The following is a 23,619-nucleotide window of genomic DNA, read 5'->3' on the forward strand; positions in this document are numbered from 1 at the left end:
TCTTACAAAGCTGCAGTTCTGACCGTGCTTCCTGTGTAGCAGCGACATTTAAAAACCGCAGCAGCAGATGGTTTCGGGGTGGGGAGTGGAGGGAGGTGGTGGTGGGAAGCCTTCAGATGTCTGGGGAGGTCACAAGAGTCACGCTAACAATGCTTCACCACTCTTCCTTCCAACCCGGGGGCACAGGCAAGCCTGAGCAGCGGGTGCCAGTCCTCAGCCCTGATATCCAGGGGGAAAAAGCAATTCCACAAGTCATTCCACAAACTTTTATTAAGGATCGGATGAGGGGCAGGAATTGTGCCAGACCCACTAAGAGCCGACGGGACCAGTCAACTCCTGACCTCCAGACGCGCACAGAAGTTGGGATAGTGCAGATGTATGTGAACGCTGGCCGGTCCCCGCGGCGGCGCCGTCTGACCAGAGGTGAGGGTTACTGCGTGGCCACCCTGACATGGTTCGCCAACACCGAGCGAAAAGTTACGGAAAACTCTGCCAGGCGACTCCAACCAGCGACTGGCTCGGTAGTCGTACCCGGATGCGGGCGGTCGCTCAGGCCCAACCCGGAAACGCCGCCTCCCGGAAGAGCGAATTCGAACTAACGGCACAGTCGACTACCTCTCCCAGCGCGCAACGGTCAAAGCCTCCCAGCATCCTCTCCGCCTCGGGGTTGCCATCTGTCTTCCGAAGGCTCAGGGGGAAGCGGAACTTCACTTCCCAGGATGCCTCGGAGCGAGCCGACCAGGCGCATGCGCCAGAAGGCGGGTCCTCCTTGCCCTCACGACCCCGCCTCTGTTCCACCGCCGCCATTTTTTCAGAGACTTTCATCCGGCGGCCGACGGGGCTTTTTTTCTTAAAGGAGAAGCAACAGCTCAAAAAAAAAAAAATTCCCCCCCTTCTTCCCCGCAAGACCTCGCGGCGCTGGGGACAGAAAGGCCACAGACAGGAAAGTGGGGCCGGGGTGGAGGCGGAAGGACGCCGAGGCTCCCTCCGCGGTTTAAGGGAGAAGGATAGAAAGCCCTTGTGGCGTTAGAGGCTCCTTAGGGCGGCAGGTGCGCGCGCAGCCAGCCCAGGGTGCGCGCGAGGCGGGGAAGGAGGTGCGTTTCCCACCCGCCCCCTCGCGAGGCCTGCCCCTCCACTGTCCCGGGCGCGCGTTGAGCTCCGGAGGTTGGGGGGGGGCGGAAAAGGTCACTTTGGGATTGTCGCGAGACGCAGCCGTTTAACGGTGAGAACGGGTGCGCGGGGAAGGAAACCTCGCGCGCTCCCTTGGAGCCGTTTCCTGATTGGTGGAAGGCCGGGGTGGGGGTGGGCGGAAGCCCGGGACACCGCGACGTGAAAACCCGCGAGGGGCGGGGCCAAGGAGCCGCTCCTTCCTCCTGATTGGCCCGCTGTGCGCCTGTGGCGGGCGCGCGCGCGCGCCGCCAGCGCTACCGGCCCTTGAGTGGCAGGGGGCGGGGGGGGCGCCCTCGGAGCCGGGCGGAGGGGAGGGGGGAGAGAGGCGCGCAGAGTGAGTGAGCCGGCCGCTCCGGGGGGCGGGGGGAGCAGCGCCGCGGCCGCCGCCGCCGCCGCCTCCGCCGCCGGGACCAGGGGGTGGGGGGGCGGACACGTCCCGATGCCGGGGGAGACGGAAGAGCCGCGACCCCCGGAGCGGCAGGACCAGGGAGGGGGGCCGGCGGCGGCCGAGCCCCAGCCACAGCCCCCCGAGGCGGCGGCGGCGCCGCCCGCGGGGCCCCCCAGCAGCCGCGTGCTGAGGGGAGGCCGGGACCGGGGCCGCGCCGCCGCGGCCGCCGCCGCCGCCGCCGCCGTGTCCCGTCGGAGGAAGGCCGAATACCCGCGCCGGCGGAGGAGCAGCCCCAGCGCCAGGCCCGCCGACGCCCCGGGGCAGCCGGCCCAGGCCGCGAAGCCGCCGTCCCCGGCCCAGGGCAAGAGGAGCCCGCGCCTGCTGTGAGTAACGCCGTCTCCGCGGCGGTGGGAGCGACCCCCCTCCGCCCGCGCAGCCCTCGCGGCTCCCGTAGCGGCCGCCCCACGTGACGCGCCGCCGCTCTGCCCCCTGCCGGCCGGCTCGGCGCCCCGCCGCCGGCCCCCGCCGCCGGCCCGCCCGCGCCCCGCCGCCCGCTCCCGTCTCAGCGGCCCCCGCGGGGCGCGCCTCTGCCGCTCGGCCCCGCCGGCCCGGGCTGTCCGCGCGCCCTCTGACCGCCGGCCCCTTCCCCCGCGCGGCGGCCTGCGCTGTTACGGGGCGTCCGGGCTGGGAAGCCGGCGGCGGGGGCTTCGCTCTCAGCGCGCAGGATGAGGTCGTTCCCCCACCCTTCCCTCCTGATCAGTCTCAGTTGTACTGGGATCGTTATGCAGTTTGTTTGTTTGTTTGTTAACGTACTAAATTTTCACATTACTTTTCACTGGTTTTCTTAAAAAAAAAAAAAAATTAGTGGGATAAAAACGTGGCTTGCCAATTTAAAGTGTAGACTCTGAAATGCGTGTTTTTTTTTTTGACGACTGTCAAAAACAAAAACTTTGAATATTTCCTACGTCTCATGCTTTGTATTAAGTGCTGCACTTTAAGTCTCACAAACTCATCTCATTGAGCTTAATTAACATTATCTCCTATAGATAAAACTGAGGCACACACTAGTGTGTGTTTTTGGATATGTTTTAATATAGGGATTTCGTCCTTAAAATTTTGAATAATATGAAAGGAATTCTTCCCGAGAGGTCGTAGAAGAACCAAGATGACCAGGAATCTACATATTTTTTAAGTGATTCATTAAAATGTTTCTGTGCCTAAAGTAGTGAAGCACACGTGTTTGTAAATTGTACAAATGAAGAACATTAGGCGTGGAATTAGTTGCTGAAGACTTTTGTGGCTTTTTGAGTTTCAAGTGAAAAATTTTAAGTGAAAGCAGGAAAAATTGAAGGTGAGGGGAGAAATCAATGTTAAATGCCCCTGCCGCCGGCGCCACCCTACCTCCCCAGTAGAGATCCTGACAATATTTGGCTTACACAGGCCCGGTCAATTTAAAATTTGAAACACACCCACTCCACAATTAAAAGTGAAGTCTCTGATCGTGGCGTACTTGTCTTGGAAGACTCTCAGAAAGAAGTAACATTCAAAGGTATATTGTGTTTTAGATGTGCTTTCAAATTATTGGATGTTATTTGATTAACATGTGGCTCAGCTGGTAAAGTGGAGGAGATAGCAACCCACTCCCGTATTCTTGCCTGAAAATCCCGTGGACAGAGGAGCCTGGTGGGCTACAGTCCATGGGGTTGCAAAAAGTCGGACACGACTGAGCGACTTCACTTTCTTTCAGCTGGTAAAGAATCCGCCCGCATTGCGGGACACCTGGTTCTGTCCCTGGGTTGGGAAGATCCCCTAGAGAAGGGAAAGGCTACCCACTCCTGTATTCTGGCCTGGAGGATTCCGTGGATTGTATAGTCCATGGCGTCACAAAGAGTCGGACAGTTGAGCGACTTTCACCAATTAACATAATTTAGAGAATTGTGTAAATTAAATTTCTGTGGACAACAAAAATTTGTAATTATAAATGATTGAGCTGCAGTTAGAATTCTATTAATTGCTATAAATAAATTTCATAGACAAAAAATTTAAACAGTTTTTACTATCATAGATTTGAAAAGATGTCATTGGCCTTATTTGGATATAAATTCCTTGGACAGGTTAAACTGCTTGTGCCTCAGTTTCATTATCTGTAGGAGATAATGTTAAGCTCAATGAGAGGAGTTTGTGAGACTTAAGTGCAGCACTTAATTCAAAGCCTGGTGCGTAGGAAATACTGAAAGTGTGTGTTTTGAGCAGTGATATGCTGCCTATTATATACCTCTACTGTATGTAGTTACGGAGTAGTTAAATCTACTGGAGTTGCATAGTTGAAGGAAGTGGCACCCCACTCCAGTGTTCTTGCCTGGAGAATCCCAGGGACAGAGGAGCCTGTTATATAGTAGAGGTAGAACTACTGTGTAGTGGAGTTTTTCATGTAAATTCTGCCAAATTGGACTTTTAATTTTTTCTGTAACCATACACAGGAAGGTTAATAACTTAATCTTTTAAAATTTCCTTCCATTTTCACCTACCCATTTGAAAGTTATATATGGCTATATCTCCTTAGCACCTTTCCCTCCCACTGATTCATCACTTTTACTTAGAGAAAATCTTAAGTGTTAGTTTTACCAGCTCTCATGATTTATTAATGTTCCCTAACTTCTGTCAAAAAAGTACAGAGTACTTTTATTTCCACAATGTAAACGTTACAACAGTTGAAGTTGGATAAGGATAACTTAATTAAATCCCTTCAGTTTTTTTCTCCACAGTATTCTTTGTGGGGAGGAAAGAAAAGTCTTAATTCTTAAAAGTCCATTTCTCTCTCATCCAGTATCATAAAAGATCATAGTGTTCTTTAAGCCTCAGAACTATTTCTTAACTGTATATTTTAAATTATGCAGTTTGGATTGGATTGTTTGGTAAATTTTCACTTTAATAATTTTTTTGTTACATGTTTTCAATTTACTACATACCCTGGAAATCGAAGGACTCCTACAGCATTTCAGCTCTGTAAACCTTGATTTAGCAAATAATTGGGTCTGGTAGTGTGCTGAGCCAGGATTTATAAAGAAAAATGAGACATGGATTTCAGTAAAGGGGGATAATGCATGAATTAGTGGAGGTTTGTCAGATGTATGCACGGTTTACAGATTTTCAGAGTGATACATTTTAAAAAGTAATTGAGAAACTTTATCCTTTAAGACATTTCAAGTTTTGAAATGTGTGATCACTGAACCCTGGTCAAGTGCCTTCTGACCTTGATTTCAGCTCTGTTTTCCAAATAACATTTCTCCCAATAAATTCCCAGTAATCAACTGTTTAACCTACCTTTGTTTTTCTTGATCAAGGAAACAGCAAAGTGACTTGTACAGTAACTTCAAGTGTCAGTAAATAGACTTGGATTGATTGTAATCACTTCCTCTTACAAGGCAAAATAGGAAAAAAGCATTGCTTTTTACTGCTTACTAAGTGACCTTGGGCAAGTCACTTAATCTCCTTGAATATGCTTCTTCATCTTTAGCTGATAATTTATGATTTGTGGAATGAGCTTTACAGTTAGATGGCAATTACTGTTTTTATAAACTTGGCTAATCTTCTAACAATTTTTCTATTTGCATTGACATACTCAGGAATTAATGAAAAGAATAGGAACTCTTTGTGAAGGGGAATAAAAAGAATTTTTCAGTAATTGTGCTGAAGCAAAAGGCATTAAGTTAAATCTACAATTATTTTAAATTAAAAGCTTAAAGGCTAATAGTAAGGAAAGATAAACCAAATTTGAAGAAAGGTTATATATTAGTACTAAGAGGCTCTTTATTTGCTGTATTTTAGCCAATAAATTCCAGAGTTAAGATTGTTATGCTTCAAATGCAGATGTTTATAGGTATCTATGTATGCGTATATACAGGTATCTGTGTATACATACACACACTCCAGTTTATTTCTGATTTAGAAGTTAAAACATCCATTCTCTACTAATAGGGAAACACTGTAATTGTTAAAATAAGATTACTTTAAATGCAGAACACTTATTTTCTTCCTGCTGTGTGATAATAAGTCCTTTGATTATCTGATGCATTTCAGAATTTAATACTTAAATACTTTTTTTTTTAATTTCTCACTTAGCTGTTGAGAAAAGCTGTTCTTTCCTCACCATAAGGAATATAGGAATATAGGCTAGAACAGTATTCCTAGTGGTAAACCTACAGGTTCAGATGGGTTAGAAATGAAACAAATACTGCACTGTTTTCCAGTATATGGAATTCCATTTGCGGTTTGTATTCTTGCGGAAAGTAAAATGGTAGTAAGCCTTTGCTTCACACTTTCTTTTTGCAAGGAGAAGGTGATGGTCATGATAGTGAGAATGAAGAGGCAGTAATACTCTGAATTGGAAAAAATTATGGATTCTGTGGCTCTTTAGAGAAGGCTTCAATTGTATAAGCCCGAAATCCTGAGTTTTCCTTTTGCAGTGATCTTGGTAAAGGAAACACTGAACCATTCCCATAGGCTTTCAGAAAGTTTATTGCATAGTATTTAAACATCTAACAATGATTTATGTAACTTTTCATTTAGAGCTAAGATGATGAGCAATATTCCTGTGTTAGTTGTTAATTGGGACATTAAAAATATAATAAATTATAATATCAAGCTTTAAAAAAAATGAATGAGATGAGAAAAATGATATCTAGTCTCTCTGAAGAGAACAGAATTTGTATTATGCTGTGGCTTTAGTATGTGCTTGGATATTCTTTGTAAGAGTCTTCGTTTGTATTAGGTTTATTTTCAAAAAAGAAAAAAAAGGAGAAAACTTTATACTGCTCAGAGATGCTGTTTGGCATCTTGGGAAAGATCTGAGACAGATCAACTTTGAATTTGGGTAAGGGCTGTAGAGGAGAGTCATCATCCTGTACTCAGCAGTTAACATTGGATAGAAATTTCCCCGAATTAAAAACATGTGAATGACATTTTTTTTAACCGCCAGTTTATTACACACGAGACTCTTTACTCTTCCCATCTAATTTGTAAAGTTCAAGTTACATTTATTTCTAGGTCCAGTCTGCTGCCATTTTAGAAATAGATTTTGACTTTAGTTTAACAAATGAATAATTTTAGGATTTTCTCTTAGGTTCGTTAAATTTTTAATATGAGAATTGTCAAAATATATCCAAAGTAGAGATAATAATGAACCCTCAGTATTTATCACCTGGATTTAACAGTTACCGAGGTTTTGCCATTCTTACTACCTTTATCCTTCTCCCCTGTTTTTCTTTTGGCAGAAGTATTTTAGAGGATATCTCAAATATTTCATTGCACCACTAGTTACTGCATTTGTGTAAAATAAAGACATTTTTCTTCTATCACCATTTAATACAACAAAATTAGCCCTAGTTTCTTTGTATCGATATTTTTTTACAGTTAAAAACAACTATTTTGAATGATACTCTAGTTATGTGCTGTCAAATATGATAGCTACTTGTGGCTATTTAAATGATATTAATCAAAACTGAAAATTCAGTTCCTCAACTACATAGCTATTTCAGTCGCTCAGGAGACTACCATATTGGACAGTACAGATGTAGAATATTTTTTATCATTGCAGAAAGTTTAGCTGGACAGTGCTGCTCTAGATGTATCACTCTGGAGATGAACCTGAAAAGGATAAATGTTTGTATTTTAAGAAAATGTGCAAGATTATTCATTTACCATTTGATTCTCTTTTCTTTCAGATGCATAGAAAAAGTATCAACTGAGAAAGGTAAGATGGGTCCTTCTTAGCACTCAAACCTTATGTGACAACTTTATAATCTGATAGAAAATAGAATGAGCTTCAACCTGATTATTCAAATTGCTCCAATTTAAAAGTGACTTATTTAGTAATGAACTGTTGGAATAGATAGGCCATGTTTAAGTAGTGGCAGGTTTGGGCAAGTGGAACATTTTAGTAGTATTTAAAAACCTAATAATGGGAAATCAGATTATTTGATGTCACTTTATTGTAATTTTTAAAGTTACTTGGTTTTTCAGTAAAATAGCAGAGCGAAATGATACACAGTATACACAGTACAGTATAGATTCTTGTGGAGAGTCATAAATGCATTTTGAAGAATGCAGAAAGAAAAGTGTTCTAAGATTGCAGCCTGGTGAATAATTAAATGGGCTCATTAGGTTATTTCAAATAGCAAACCAGATATATGTATTAAAAGTATTCTTATCTGGATTATGAAGGGAAGCTAATGTCAGTTTTTTTTTTTTTTTTTTTTTTAACGCTTTTTTAAAAAGACTGTTCTGGCTTTGCAGATTGGATTATTAAAATTGCCCATACCATGTTGAGCCAGTTGCTCATTTATTAAATTTTTTTCCTAGTTATTGACTTTGTTCCTTGATACTGCGTTCAAATGCATCGCATCCTTCTTAAAACTAAAACAAAGATACGTTTAAGCATATTTCATTTACTTTGTCTAATCTTGGTCCAGTTCTAAAGTATTAATCAGTTAATTTATTATGTATATATGTAATATGAATACATATTATTCTCAGTGTGGACTTTTCTCTTTTAAAGAATGCTTTGCAATATGCATGTACAGGTCAAGTGTAGAACCTGAATTTATGCCATTTTGAAGAATGGTAGTATGGTTAGGAACCAGTAACTTAATTACTCTGTGAGTAATTAGGTATCAGTGACCAGGTTTTTTTGTTCCTCTGAATTTTAGAATCTGCTAGTATTTTATTTCATAGTATACCAGGCAGAAGTATTTCATACTAGGCGGGTTTTTGTGTAGAAAGCTTTGCATGACTGTTTTGTTTAGGAAGTTTTGGGTTTTGTTGCTGTTGATACTTGGAAATTAGAATATGTCTGCCAAGAATGGAAGCTCTTGTGTTCCTTATTCAGAGATCATTTTGGAAATTGTAGGATGTGGGGGGAATGTTGTGACAGGTGACAAGTAACAGCAACTTCTATTAAGACAAAAGCCACAACCTGCATCTGTCAGCTAGAATTATCTCCTGGGTCTAAAGACATTATTTTGGGTTGCCTTGCAGTGAACTCACAGAATGTGGTAGAAATTAAGAACTCTGTTGTAGATAACTTTTTAATTGATCTTTTGTGTCAATTTCTTAAACCAGAAGTTGGCATGTTACGTAAAGTTTTGCATTGAGGAGAGATTTAATCAGCTTGTTAAATGCCCTGGATTTAGAGTTAGAACTCAGAGTTTGAATTCAATTTCTGTCTTTTATTGCAAATAAACTCTGCACAGCAACTATTAGAGTTGATAAATTGAGCAAGGTAGTGGGATACAAGAGTAACATACAGAAACCTGTTGTACTAACAGATTTCTTTATGTTAACATTGAAATATCAGAGAAAGTAAAAAAAAAAAAAATCCCTCTTAAAATTGCCTCAAAAAGATAAAATATCCAGGAAAAACCCTGACCAAAGAGGTAAAAGACTTAAATGTGGAGAACTGTAAAACGTTGATAAAGGAAATTGAAGGTGATTCAAAGAAATAAATATGGAACCCCAAAAGATTAAGAATTACCAGATCAATTCTGAGAGAAAAGAACAAAGCTGGAAGCATAACCCTCCCATACTTTAGACTGTACTACAAAGCTACAGTCAAAATAGTGGTATTGGCACAAAAACAGACGTGAACCAATAGAGTAGAATAGAGAGCCCAGAATAAACACATTCACCTGTGGTCAGTTAATCTTCACCAAAGAGGCAAGAATATCCAGTGGGGAAAAGACAGTCTCTGCAGCAAGTGGGGTTGGGAAAGCTGGGCAGCTGCATGTATATCAGTGAAGTTAGAGCACTTCTTCACACTATCGGATCAGATCAGTCGCTCAGTCGTGTCCGACTCTTTACGACCCTATGAATCGCAGCACGCCAGGCCTCCCTGTCCATCGCTAACACCCGGAGTTCACTCAGACTCACGTCCATCGAGTCAGTGATGCCATCCAGCCATCTCATCCTCTGGCGTCCCCTTCTCCTCCTGCCTCCAATCTCACCCAGCATCAGAGTCTTTTCCAATGAGTCAGCTCTTCGCATGAGGTGGCCAAAGTACTGGAGTTTCAGCTTTAGCATCATTCCTTCCAAAGAAATCCCATGGCTCATCTCCTTCAGAATGGACTGGTTGGATCTCCATGCAGTCCAAGGGACTCTCAAGAGTCTTCTCCAACACCACAGTTCAAAAGCATCAATTCTTCAGTGCTCAGCCTTCTTCACAGTCCAACTCTCACATCCATACATGACCACAGGAAAAACCATAGCCTTGATTAGACGAACCTTTGTTGGCAAAGTAATGTCTCTGCTTTTCAATATGCTATCTAGGTTGGTCACGACTTTCCTTCCAAGGAGTAAGTGTCTTTTAATTTCATGGCTGCAGTCACCATCTGCAGTGATTTTAGAGCCCAGAAAAATAAAGTCTGACACTGTTTCCACTGTTTCCCCATCTATTTCCCACGAAGTGATGGGACTGGATGCCATGATCTTTGTTTTCTGAATGCTGAGCTTTAAGCCAACTTTTTCACTCTCCACTTTCACTTTCATCAAGAGGCTTTTTAGTTCCTCTTCACTTTCTGCCATAAAGGTGGTGACATTTGCATATCTGAGGTGATTGATATTTCTCCCAGCAATCTTGATTCCAGCTTGTGTTTCTTCCAGTCCAGCGTTTCTCATGATGTACTCTGCATATAAGTTAAACAAACAGGGTGACAATATACAGCCTTGACGTACTCCTTTTCCTATTTGGGACCTGTCTGTTGTCCCATGTCCTGTTCTAACTGTTGCTTCCTGACCTGCATACAGATTTCTCAAGAGGCAGATCAGGTGGTCTGGTATTCCCATCTCTTTCAGAATTTTCCACAGTTTATTGTGATCCACACAGTCAAAGGCTTTGGCATAGTCAATAAAGCAGAAATAGATACTTTTCTGGAACTCTCTTGCTTTTTCGATGATCCAGTGGATGTTGGCAATTTGATCTCTGGTTCCTCTGCCTTTTCTAAAACCAACTTGAATATCAGGAAGTTCACGGTTCACATATTGCTGAAGCCTGTCTTGGAGAATTTTGAGCATTACTTTACTAGTGTGTGAGATGAGTGCAATTGTGCAGTAGTTTGAGCATTCTTGGGCGTTGCCTTTCTTTGGGATTGGAATGAAAACTGACCTTTTCCAGTCCTGTGGCCACTGCTGAGTTTTCCAAATTTGCTGGCATGTAGAGTGCAGCACTTTCACAGCATCATCTTTCAGGATTTGGAAAAGCTCAACTGGAATTCCATCACCTCCACTAGCTTTGTTCGTAGTGATGCTTTCTAAGGCCCACTTGACTTCACATTCCAGGATGTCTGGCTCTAGGTCAGTGATCACAGCATTGTGATTATCTGGGTCGTGAAGATCTTTTTTGTACAGTTCTTCTGTGTATTCTTGCCATCTCTTCTTAATATCTTCTGCTTCACACTATACTTAAATTCAAATTGGCTTAAAATGTAAATATCAGATATGACACCATAAAACTCAGAGAAGGTAGGCAAAAAACATCCTTCTATGTAAATGATAGTAGTGTGGACTAAGAGAAAATATTTGCAAACACTGCAACTGACAAGGGTTTAATTTCCAAAAAAATACAGACAGCTCATGCAGCTCAATATCAAAAAAACAATCAAAAAATGGGCAGAAGACCTAAACAGACATTTATCTGAAAAAGACATACAGATGACTTACCAAGCACATGAAAAGATGCTCATCAGTGTTAATTATTCGGGAAATGGAAATAAAGCTGTAATGAGGTACTGCCTCATACTGGTCAGAATCACCATCATCTGAAAGTCTATAATAGTAAATGCTGGGAAGAGTGTGGAGAAAGGGGGGCCCTTCCACACCATTGGTGGGAGTGTGACTTAGTGCAGCCACTGTGGAGTGTAGTATGGATGCTTGTTTAAAAGCTAAAAATAGAGCTATCATGATCCAGCACTCCCTCTCCTGGGTGTATTATCAGAAAAAGATGAAAACTCTAATTCAAAAAGATAAACATGCCCAGTGTCACGCAGCACTGTTTACAGTTGCCAAGAGATGAAAGCAACCCAAGTGTCCCTCCACAGATGAATGGATACAGAAGATGTGTATTGTGATTGTGTGTGTGTGTGTATATATATGTATATTTTCCAGTGTGTGCACACATGGGTGCACACACACACACACTGAAATATTACTCAGCCATAAAAACATATGAAATAATGACTTTCGCAGCAACATGAATAGACCTAGAATTATCATACTAAGTAAAGTCAGTCAGACAAATATAAATAACAGATAATCGCTTATGTGTGGAATCTGGAAAAAAAAAAAAAGATACAAATGAACTTAAATTTATGGTTACCAAAAGGGAAAGGAGGGTGGAATCAGGACTTTGGGATTAACAGATACACACTACTATATATAAAATAGATAACCGGCAAGGACCTATTGTATAGCACAGGGAAGTATAGTCAGTGTCTAGTTATGATGGAAGAGAACCTGAGAAAGTACGGTGGGGGTAGGTGTGTGTAAAACGAGTCCCTTTCTTGCACACCTGGCACTAACTCGACGACGTAAGTCATCTGCGCTAAAGTTGAAAACAGAAACACCTGCATTATGGGTGAGTCAGTCTTTAAGTCCCACTTTAATCCCCTAGATAAATGCTCTGGATCTGCAGTTACAGCTTGGGTTGAATTCAAGTTCTGCCTTTTATTGCCTGGTTAGTACTTCGATGGGATAAATTCTGCCTTTTATTGCAGATAATCTAGTAAACTGAATCCAGTAAAGACTCGATAAAAAGTAACTGTTGTTAAGCTTATAAAATTTCAAAGAAATCCTCTCCAACTCCCATCTCAGTCTCTGTGTAAGTTCAGTTACTACAGTAGTCATTCAACTCTGAGCTGCATATGTAGGTATGTAAGTGTTTCATAGTTCTACAACTAGATCACTGAATATAGAAATGGAGACGATTTTCTAAAGATATCTCTTTGTTTCATTAGTATTAAAAAGATGTTTTCAGGATTATTTTTACTCTTACTCCAAACAACTTGGAAATTAAGTGCTGTCCTTTGATTAAAGGTGAGAACTCTGGACATGTTTGAATAAATGATAATGTACACTCAAAAAAGGAACTGGCTGTTGTTTTAAAATTATTAAATTGCAAAGTGCCATGGTCATTTTTCAAGCTGAAATAGTAGTAAAGAAGTGCATTAGGTCCCTGTGCCTACTGTGTTTATTTAACCCTGGTGGATGTGTCTAGAACGCAGTAGAAAATTGCCTCACGAATAGTTCATTCAGCAGGTGATGGTTGAGCATTCGCTGTGTGTCCAGCACCATCCTAGATACTAGGCTGTGCGGTAAATAAGTGTGGGGTGAAGACATTCTAACAGTGTGACACAGTGAAGGTTAAGGAATGGTTTGCTCCAGTGTAGTTACTGATAATCCCAGTGTTGCTTTACCTGCTAATTCTGATCTCACAGACTTTGTTTCTGGGTGGTGTGCAGTGTAGATACCACGACACACAGTAGTTGCATGTAAGAGAGCCCCTCCTTTTTTTCCCTTAAAGAATATCGAATGAAATTAGAGCTTGGAGGAAACAGTTTGGAATCCTGGTTGTTTAAAATTTTGATTGTATTAAAGTGTGGGCTTCATCCTTTATTTAATATCATTTTGCTGTTTTTAGTTACTCTTCCTGTTGTAGTGATGTTTGGAAAAGATTGCCTAGACAGAATCACCAAATGAGTTAATCAGATCTAGGGATTTATTTAGATTGTTTTCATCAGAGTATTTCTCTTTTCCTGTGGTGGTATATAAATACTTAATTTTTACCATTTGAGTTTCTGCACAAAGGATGTACAAAAAACATCGTCTTCACAATGATACTCTTCCAAAGTTGGCTTAAATAACTAGTTTTGCTTTCAGTTTTTAAAAAAAGCAAAGGTTTGCTTTCCCTGACTTCTTCAAATATGTTGAAATCGACTAATATTAATATTTCAAAATGGACTTTACTAATTATTTATGGAAAACAAAGTAGAGCTAATTATAGAAATACACAGAGTCACACGATCAGGTTTCTGAGACTCAAGTTCTGACTATTGTAATGCTTATGTCTCAAGAGGCTGACAGTACACTAGGTAGACATTTTATCTATCCTATTTCCTTCCTAGCCCTTTATCTTAAGGTGACAGGAACCACATTATTCCTCTCAGGGTGAGAAAGATGTGCTCAACAACTTGTTCCTTGTTAGGAATGCCCCGTAGCCTTCAGACTTTTTTCTACTTCAAATACCCAGGCCTCCGATGGTTCTTCCTTTCTGTTCTAGTTTCCTAGACGTGCAGACATACCTCATGATTAGTGTGGATTGTGACATGGGCTTAGAAAGCCTTGATTATCAGTTCCTTTCGGTTATAGGATGTTTTATCAATCAGGTCAATGAGTCTTTCTGTCCCTTACATATACAGAAGATAGGTGTATAATAATTTGCCTATTATGATTCAACATATCAGAACCATCTTAACACAGTTATGTTTATCTTGTTATATATAATAAGATCAGATCATTCACTCAGTCGTGTCCGACTCTTTGCAACCCCATGAATCGCAGCACACCAGGCCTCCCTATCCATCACCAACTCCCAGAGTTCACCCAGACTCACGTCCATCGAGTCAGTGATGCCATCCAGCCATCTCATCCTCTGTCGTCCCCTTCTCCTCTTGCCTCCAATCCCTCCCAGCATCAGAGTCTTTTCCAATGAGTCAACTCTTCGCATGAGGTGGCCAAAGTACTGGAGTTTCAGCTTTAGCATCATTCCTTCCAAAGAAATCCCAGGGCTCATCTCCTTCAGAATGGACTGGTTGGATCTCCATGCAGTCCAAGGGACTCTCAAGAGTCTTCTCCAACACCACAGTTCAAAAGCATCAATTCTTCGGCACTCAGCCTTCTTCACAGTCCAACTCTCACATCCATACATGACCACAGGAAAAACCATAGCCTTGACTAGATGAACCTTTGTTGGCAAAGTAATGTCTCTGCTTTTGAAATTGCTATCTAGGTTGGTCATAACTTTCCTTCCAAGGAGTAAGTGTCTTTTAATTTCATGGCTGCAGTCACCATCTGCAGTGATTTTGGAGCCCCCCAAAATAAAGTCTGACACTGTTTCCACTGTTTCCCCATCTATTTCCCATGAAGTGATGGGACCAGATGCCATGATCTTCGTTTTCTGAATGTTGAGCTTTAAGCCAACCTTTTCACTCTCCTCTTTCACTTTCATCAAGAGGCTTTTTAGTTCCTCTTCACTTCCTGTTATAAGGGTGGTGTCATCTGCATATCTGAGGTTATTGATATTTCTCCCGGCAATCTTGATTCCAGCTTGTGTTTCTTCCAGTCCAGCGTTTCTCATGATGTATGCTGCATATAAGTTAAATAAACAGGGTGACAGTATACAGCCTTAACGTACTCATTTTCCTATTTGGAACCAGTCTGTTGTTCTATGTCCAGTTCTAACTGTTGCTTCCTGACCTGCATACAGATTTCTCAAGAGGCAGATCAGGTGGTCTGGTATTCCCATCTCTTTCAGAATTTTCCACAGTTTATTGTGATCCACACAGTCAAAGGCTTTGGCATAGTCAATAAAACAGAAGTAGATGTTTTTTTCTGGAACTCTCTTGCTTTTACCATGATACAGCGGATATTGGCAATTTGATCTCTGGTTCCTCTGCCTTTTCTAAAACCAGCTTGAACATTAGGAAGTTCATGGTTCATGTACTGCTGAAGCCTGTCTTGGAGAATTTTGAGCATTACTTTACTAGTGTGTGAGATGAGTGCAGTTGTGCGGTAGTTTGAGCATTCTTTGGCATGGCCTTTCTTTGGGATTGGAATGAAAACTGACCTTTTCCAGTCCTGTGGCCACTGCTGAGTTTTCCAAATTTGCTGGCATGTAGAGTGCAGCACTTTCACAGCATCATCTTTCAGGATTTGAAATAGCTCAACTGGAATTCCATCACCTCCACTAGATTTGTTCGTAGTGATGCTTTCTAAGGCCCACTTGACTTCACATTCCGGGATGTCTGGCTCTAGGTCAGTGATCACATCATCGTGATTATCTGGGTCGTGAAGATATTTTTTGTACAGTTCTTCTGTGTATTCTTGCCATCTCTTCTTAATATCTTCTGCTTCTGTTAGGTCCATACCATTTCTGTCCTTTATCGAGCCCATCTTTGCATGAAATGTTCCTTTGATATCTCTGATTTTCTTGAAGAGATCTCTAGTCTTTCCAGTTCTGTTGTTTTCCCCTATTTCTTTGCATTGATCGCTGAAGAAGGCTTTCTTATCTCTTCTTGCTATTCTTTGGAACTCTGCATTGAGATTTTTATATCTTTCCTTTTCTCCTTTGCTTTTTGCTTCTCTTCTTTTCACAGCTATTTGTAAGGCCTCCCCAGACAGCCATTTTGCTTTTTGCATTTCTTTTCCATGGAGATGGTCTTGATCCCTGTCTCCTGTACAGTGTCACGAACCTCATTCCATAGTTCATCAGGCACTCTATCTATCAGATCTAGGCCCTTAAATCTATTTCTCACTTCCACTGTATAATCATAAGGGATTTGATTAAGGTCATACCTGAATGGTCTAGTAGTTTTCCCTACTTTCTTCAATTTAAGTCTGAATTTGGCAATAAGGAGTTCATGGTCTGAGCCACAGTCAGCTCCTGGTCTTGTTTTTGTTGACTGTATAGAGCTTCTCCATCTTTGGCTGCAAAGAACATAATCAGTCTGATTTCGATGTTGACCATCTGGTGATGTCCATGTATAGAGTCTTCTCTTGTGTTGTTGGAAGAGGGTGTTATGACCAGTGTATTTTCTTGGCAAAACTCTATTAGTCTTTGCCCTGTTTCTTTCCGTATTCCAAGGCCAAATTTGCCTTTTACTCCAGGTGTTTCTTGACTTCGTACTTTTGCATTTCAGTTCCCTATAATGAAAAAGACATCTGTTTTGGGTGTTAGTTCTAAAAGGTCTTGTAGGTCTTCATAGAACCGTTCAACATCAGCTTCTTCAGCATTACTGATTGGGGCATAGACTTGGATTACTGTGATACTGAATGGTTTGCCTTGGAAACAAACAGAGATCATTCTGTCGTTTTTGAGATTGTATCCAAGTACTGCATTTCGGACTCTCTTGTTGACCATGATGGCTACTCCATTTCTTCTAAGGGATTCCTGCCCACAGTAGTAGATATAATAGTTATATATAATAGTTATATTGAGATCCTTTTTCCTCCACTACCAGTTGAGAGTTGCAACTGGCAGAAGAGGCCCAGGGTCCTGAGTGGGCAGACCTCCACTCAGCAGATAAGAATCGGAAACCCCTAAGAGATACTCGTCTGGACCTGTGGACATAATCTTATCCTTACACCGAGATTGTGGGTGGGCAAGATCCTGTGACACAAAGAAATTAGCTCTGAGTTAATGACCCCTGATCTTTTCAGTCCCAAGAAGGATCAAGCTCCTCGGAATTAAAACTAGCCAGGTTGATCTGACTGTTAATATACCCAGGCAAGTAGTCCCTTTTGCTTTAGTACAGTTAATTCCCTACTGAGAATTCCTGAGGGTCTGTCTTTTGCTTACATATCTCCTTAAATGTGACTGGCTTGTTTAATCCTAGACTCCCAGTATCCTACCTTCTTATTGACTGATTCTGTTTGTAACTTTAACTCTGAGAATTTCTAAACCCCATTTCCTTTACTGTGACTCTCTCTATAAACTTCTGTGTCAGTTATATATTGTATAACAAACCATCCAAAAGCTTGGTGGTTTAAAAGACAGTAGTTTGTTATTTTTCATTTGGGCCATTCTCCTCGTGGTCTTCCAGTTCAGACATTCTCGTGTCGTGTGGTCTCAGGACAGTGGTCCAGAAGCTGCAAGGCCTCTTGGAGCCATCCCACGGAAGCAGGATCAGCATGCAAAAGTCACTTGTATTTGTGTGTGAAAATATTGCTTACGATAGTACCACAAGTATGAATTATTTAGGGAGAAATGTGACAGAAGATGTCAAGTATACACTGAAAAGTACGAAACACTGCTGAGGGAAGTTATTAATAAAACCTAAGTTGCTGGGAGGGACTGGAGGCAGGAGGAGAAGGGGATGACAGAGGATGAGATGGCCGGGTGGCATCACCGACTCGATGGACATGAGTCTGGGTGAACTCCGGGAGTTGGTGATGGACAGGGAGGCCTGGCGTGCTGTGATTCATGGGGTCGCAAAGAGTCAGACACGGCTGAGCGACTGAACTGAAAAGAGCGGTGTGCCTTGTTCATGAGTTTGAAGACTCATTTTTAAGGTTTTATTTCTCCCCATATTGATCTGTAAGTGCAGTATAATCAAAATCCCAACAGGTTTTTTGGTGACCAGTTTTGACTTTGAAAACTTCTTGAAAGAGTATTGGGGACCCATAGGAGTTTGCAAACTACACTGTGAAAACCTTAGTTTCCACTCAAATCCCAACATGTTTTTAGCAGTGGGATTGATTCTCTAAGAGAAAGAGAAAGAGATGGGTGACTTCATGGGCTTCCAGCTATGACTGCCACACGTAGGTGTTCCGTGTTTATTTAACTGTTACTTGATTGAAGGACATTTGGTATTTCTCAGGTTCTCCCCCAACCCCTGGAGGGGGAGGGTAGATTACAGGTGATTGGTTTTTTTTTTTTAAGAAATTATTAAGATACACCATACATGTATAAAAGCACACTTAGGGACGTGTACAGCATCGTGTATCCACAAAGCAAGTCCAGTCACGTAAACATTACCCAGCTCGACACAACACAGTCAGCCATCCCTGAGTGTAACCACTGTTGTTACTTTGAACAGCACAAAGTAGTTTTGCCAATTTTTGAGTTTTATGTAAGTGGAGTAATTCGTTTTATACTCCTGTGTAGGGCCTCTTTTGCTCCCCATTATGTGACGTTCTTCTGTGTTGGATTTGTTATGGACTGTTTATTTTCATTGCTATGTACTGTTCCATTGTGGGAATATATCACAGTTTATCTCTTTTTACTACTGATGGGCGTTTGGGTAGTGTGAGTTACTGGCCTTTATGACTCCGTGCTGCAATACCTATTTTATTAACACACTTTTATTGAGGCACAGTTTACATATCGATAGTTTAAAATACACATGTTTTTAAGTGTGTAATTCTGTCTGTGTAGATACGTCTTTTCTGACATGTTGTATACAGACTTGTACTTAAAATATGTGAGGTTTTCTGTTTTGAGTCTGACTTCTTTCACTTAGCACAAAATTTTTTAGGTTACTGCATGTTGTAGCATGTATAAATATTTTCATTCCTTTGTGTGAAAATACTCCATTTGATCTAAACAGATTGTTCATCACTTGATCTTTTTAAATAGCTACTGTGAATAATGATGGTGTGAATGTTCGCTGCAGTTTTAGATTAAGAATTCACTTTGTTGAAATAATTCTTCTTGTGGTCTTTTAGTATCTTACATAAATGAGCCGCTTTTTTGGCACTTGAACCTGAGACTGGGTGGAAATGAACCAGCTCTCAAATCTGAATTAAGCTCTTGGACTGGCACTTTCCCATTTCTTTTTTATATGATAAGTGTGGTGTAGTGGAATGAATGTGGACTTTGGACTTAGATATACCTGGGTTCCAATCTTAGCTCCACCATTTAATATGTGAGCTTGCGAAAGTCAGTTACTTGTTTTCCTCAACTATTAAAAAAAATATTATTTGGCAAGATTATGAGGACTAAGTTTAGAAAAAAGAAAATATTAGGCACTTAACAAGTATTTAAGGTTTGTTAGTTTTCCTCCAAAAATGTAAATATTTAATTAGAGATAAGACTTACACTCTCATTTGTTCCAGCCTGTTAACCAGCCATTCTCTGTTAACTCTGTAATCTTGGATAAGTTGTTTAATTTCTCTCAGCCTCAATTAGAAAAGTGAGGAGCCAGTCTGAAGGAGGACCAGATCATATTAGGGTAAAACTTAGAACTTGAAGTGTTTTATCGTGATGAAATGGCTGTCGCCTTTTGGATTTGATGTTAGATTGTTTTAAAAGGATTGTCAGCTACTCTCAGATTGAGAAAATTCACTTTATGTTTCATCTTGGTACCTAGAAGAATTGGGAGACGCATGCCTGCCAGCAGCACCAGTGTCTTTTTGTCTCAGTTCACAGCATCCCCCGCTCTCGGTTTGTCCGCTCTTCCTCATCCCACCGTGTGGTATTCACGGCACTCACAGTGGCTGGTGGTACCGTACTCATGGGACAGAGTGAACCATCATGAAACATAGACTTCAGTGCCATTTAGTCCATTGACAGTGCTGTGCTCCCAACACCTCGATCTGCAGAGGCCCTGTACCCATTAAAGGGAGTCATTTCCCACCCAGCCCCTTTCCAGCCTCTGACGAACACTAACTTAGTTTTATTTGTTATATAGGAGTACTGTTTAACAACATTATGTTCATTTCAGGTGTACAGCAAAGTGCTTCAGTTACACATGTATCCTTCTCATTCGCATTTAGGTTGTTACAGAATACTGACCAGAGTTCCCTGTACTGTACAGTAGGTCCTTGTTCGTTATCTATTTTAAACATAATGGTGTGTATCTGTCAGTCCCAAAGGTGCTTGATTCCTCCTCATGAGAAATACTGCGTTTTGTTTGTCCATTCGGTGTTGGACAGCTGTCTTGGTTGTTTGCACATTAGTGGATTGTACTTTACAGACATCCACGCACAGGTATTTGAATACCTGTTTTCAGCTTTGAGGGCATATATGTAGGAGTGGAGTTGACAGGTACTTTGGCCACCTGATGCAAAGAGCTGACTCCTTAGAAAAGACCCTGGTGCTGGGAAAGACTGAGGGCAAGAGGAGAAGGGAGCGACAGAGGACGAGATGGTTGGATGGCATCATCGACTCAATCAATGATCATGAATTTGAGCGATCTTAGGGAGATAATGAAGGACGGGAAAGCCTGGCGTGCTGCAGTTTTGGGGGTCGCAAAAAGTCGGGCATGACGTAGCAGCTGAACAATAACCAGTGGTAATTTTGTTTTTGTTTTTTTGAGGAACTGCGAAATATTCCACAGTGGCTGCATCATTTTACATTCCCACTAGCAGTGTACAAAGAGTTCCAGTTTCCCTACATTCTGATACTTGTTATTTCCATTTTTAAAATTGCTGTGGTTGTAGGCATTGTGGTGCGTATGAAGTAGTCGTCTCATTGTGGTTGTGATTTACATGTCACTGATGACTTATAGTGAGCGTCTTTTTGTGTGATTTTTGAGCATTTGTCTGTCTTTGGATAAATATCTGTTCAAGCCCTTCCCTTTGCCCATTTTTTAACTGGATGGTTTGTCTTTTGCTGTTAAATTGAGTTTTTTAATATTCTGGATATTAGACTCCTATAAGATATGTGACTTGCAAATATTTTCTTCCATTCTACAGACTTCACTTCTAATTTATTTAGTGCTAGCTCTTCACATTTAGGTCTCTGATCCATTTTGAGTTAATCTTTGTGTATGGTATAAAGTAAGGGTCCGGCTTCATTCATTGTATGTATCTCCATTTGTTGAAGAAGCTATTCTTTCCCCACAAACGGTCTCGGCAACCTTGTCAAATTATTTGACCGTAAGTGTTTGGGTTTTGGGGGCTTTCCCAGTGGTTGGATGGTAAAGTATCCCCTGCAGTGTGGGAGCCACATTAGATGCGAGTTCCATCCCTGTTTGGGAAGATCCCCTGGAGGAAGTAAAGCATCCCAGTCGGGTGTTCTTGCTGGGACAATCCCGTGGACACAGGAGCCTGGTGGGCGACAGTCCACGTGGTCACAGAGAGACACGACGGCGCGCACAGAGAGCACGGGCGCACATCTGGACGTTCGCGTGGCTCCCTGGCTGTGACTCTCCACCCTGTTCCAGGCCCACACTGTACTATAGCTTTGTAGTAAGTTTTGAGGTTGGACAGAGTACTCCAAATTCACTTTCAAGATTGTTTTGACTAAACTAGGCTGCTTGCATTTTCATATGAATTTTAGGATCACATTGTCAATTTCTACAAAAAAGGAAGCTGAAATTTTTGATAGGGATTCTATTTAATCTGTAGATCTTTGGGGGGAGTATTGCCATTTTAGCAGTATTTAAGTATGTTTTTCTTTTTGATTGAATTGTAAGTGGAATCATTTTCTTAATTCTCCTTTTTGGATTGCTCATTGCTGGTATAGTTTAAAAAATTAATTTTTGCCTGTTGATCTTATATTCTGAAACTCTGCTAAATTTTTGTTACCTTTAGTAGTTCTTCTTTGCAGATTCTTTAGAAATAAGGTCATTTTATTTGCAGATAGATTTAGCTTTACTCTCTCCTGTTTGTGTGCCTTTCTTCTCTCGCCTAAGGCTCTGGCTAGAACTTCTAGTAAAGAGTTAAATCCATGAGGAGGAAAAGGGCATCGATACTTTGTTTCTGATTTTAGGAAAGGAGCTTTTGCCAGTAAGTATCTTAGCTCTGGGGTTTTGATAAATGTCCTTTACCAGGCAGAGGAAGTTTCTATTGTGTGTTCTTATATTGAAAGTTTGTTGATTTTGTCAAATGCTTTTAAACTACATCAATTGGGATTGATTTTTGTGTGTTGAACCACCCTCCTGATCCTAGGATCACCTGGTCATAGTTTTAATGTGCTGCACTGTCTCGATATGCTGCTGAATTTGATTTGCAGGAATATTGATCTGTAGTTTTCTTGTATCTTTGTCTGGCTTTGATATCAGTTATGCTGTCCTTATGGAATGAGTTGGGGAGTTGGGAGGTTCCTTCTAGGCTTTTTTCTTTATCACTGGGAGGTTTCTGATTACCAACTCAGTGTCTTCACTTGTTAAGTGTGTTCAGATTTTTGGTAGTTCGAGCCTCCTTTTTTTCCCCTCAGTCTAACTAGAGGCTTGTTGATTTTGTTGATCTTTTCAAAGAACTAACTTGCTTTCATCTTTTTCTCTGTTGTCTTACTGTTTTCTTATTTATCTCTACTTTTTATTCCTTTGTTTTGCTAGTTTTGGGTTTTGTTTGCGTTCCCCGCCCCTTTTTTCTTTAAGGTGTAAAGTTCAGTTCAGTTGCTCAGTCATGTCCCATTCTTTGCTACCCCATGGACTGCAGCATACCAGGCCTCCCAGTCCATCACCAATTCCTAGAGTTTACACAAACCCATGTCCATCGAGTTGGTGATGCCATCCAGCCATCTCATCCTCTGTCGGCCCCTTCTCCTCCCGGCTTCAATCTTTCCCAGCATCAGGGTCTTTTCAAATGAGTCAGTTCTTCGAATCAGGTGGCCAAAGTATTGGAGTTGCAGCTTCAGCATCAGGCCTCCCAATGAACACTCAGGACTGATCTCCTTTAGGATAGACTGGTTGGGTCTCCTTGCAGTCCAAAGAGACTCTCAAGAGTCTTCTCCAACACCACAGTTCAAAAGCATCAATTCTCGGACTCAGCTTTCTTTATAGTCCAACTCTCACATCCATACATGACCACTGGAAAAACCATAGCCTTGACTAAACAGACTGTTGTTGGCAAAGTTATGTCTCTGCTTTTTAATATGCTGTCTAGGTTGGTCATAACTGCTTCCAAGGAGTAAGCGTCTTTTAATTTCATGGCTGCAATCACCATCTGCTGTGATTCTGGAGCCCCCAAAAATAAAGTCAGCCACTGTTTCCCAATCTATTTTGGCATATCGAGGCAGTGCAGCACATTAAAACTATGACCAAGTGATCCCAGGATCAGGTGCGTGGTTCAACACACAAAAATCAATCCCAGTTGATGTAGTTTAAAGGCATTTGACAAAATCAACAAACTGTCAAGATCAGATCAGATCAGATCAGATCAGTCGCTCAGTTGTGTCCGACTCTTTGCAACCCCATGAATAGCAGCACGCCAGGCCTCCCAGTCCATCACCAACTCCTGGAGCTCACCCAGACTCACGTCCATCGAGTCAGTGATGCCATCCAGCCATCTCATCCTCTCTCGTCCCCTTCTCCTCTTGCCCCCAATCCCTCCCAGCATCAGAGTCTTTT

General features: G+C 41.7%; 1 protein-coding gene across 4 annotated transcripts in view; it reads left to right on the forward strand.

Annotated features, from left to right (window-relative positions):
- The first annotated feature begins 1,520 nt into the window (after positions 1-1,520).
- Positions 1,521-23,619, forward strand: part of ZFP91 (ZFP91 zinc finger protein, atypical E3 ubiquitin ligase) — a 39,632-nt gene continuing 17,533 nt past the window's right edge. For 2 of the 4 annotated variants that reach the window (XM_061381568.1, XM_061381569.1), the window contains exons 1-2: positions 1,521-1,941; positions 7,282-7,310. In XM_061381568.1, coding sequence (XP_061237552.1) covers positions 1,610-1,941; positions 7,282-7,310 — 361 coding nt within the window. In that variant the 5' untranslated portion in view covers positions 1,521-1,609. Of the gene's footprint in view, positions 1,942-2,114; positions 2,289-7,281; positions 7,311-23,619 lie in introns of those variants that run through there. The other 2 variants (XM_061381571.1, XM_061381572.1) reach the window with 1 other exon arrangement.

Source organism: Bos javanicus, chromosome 15 (assembly GCF_032452875.1).
Source record: "Bos javanicus breed banteng chromosome 15, ARS-OSU_banteng_1.0, whole genome shotgun sequence".
Lineage (NCBI taxonomy): Eukaryota > Metazoa > Chordata > Mammalia > Artiodactyla > Bovidae > Bos > Bos javanicus.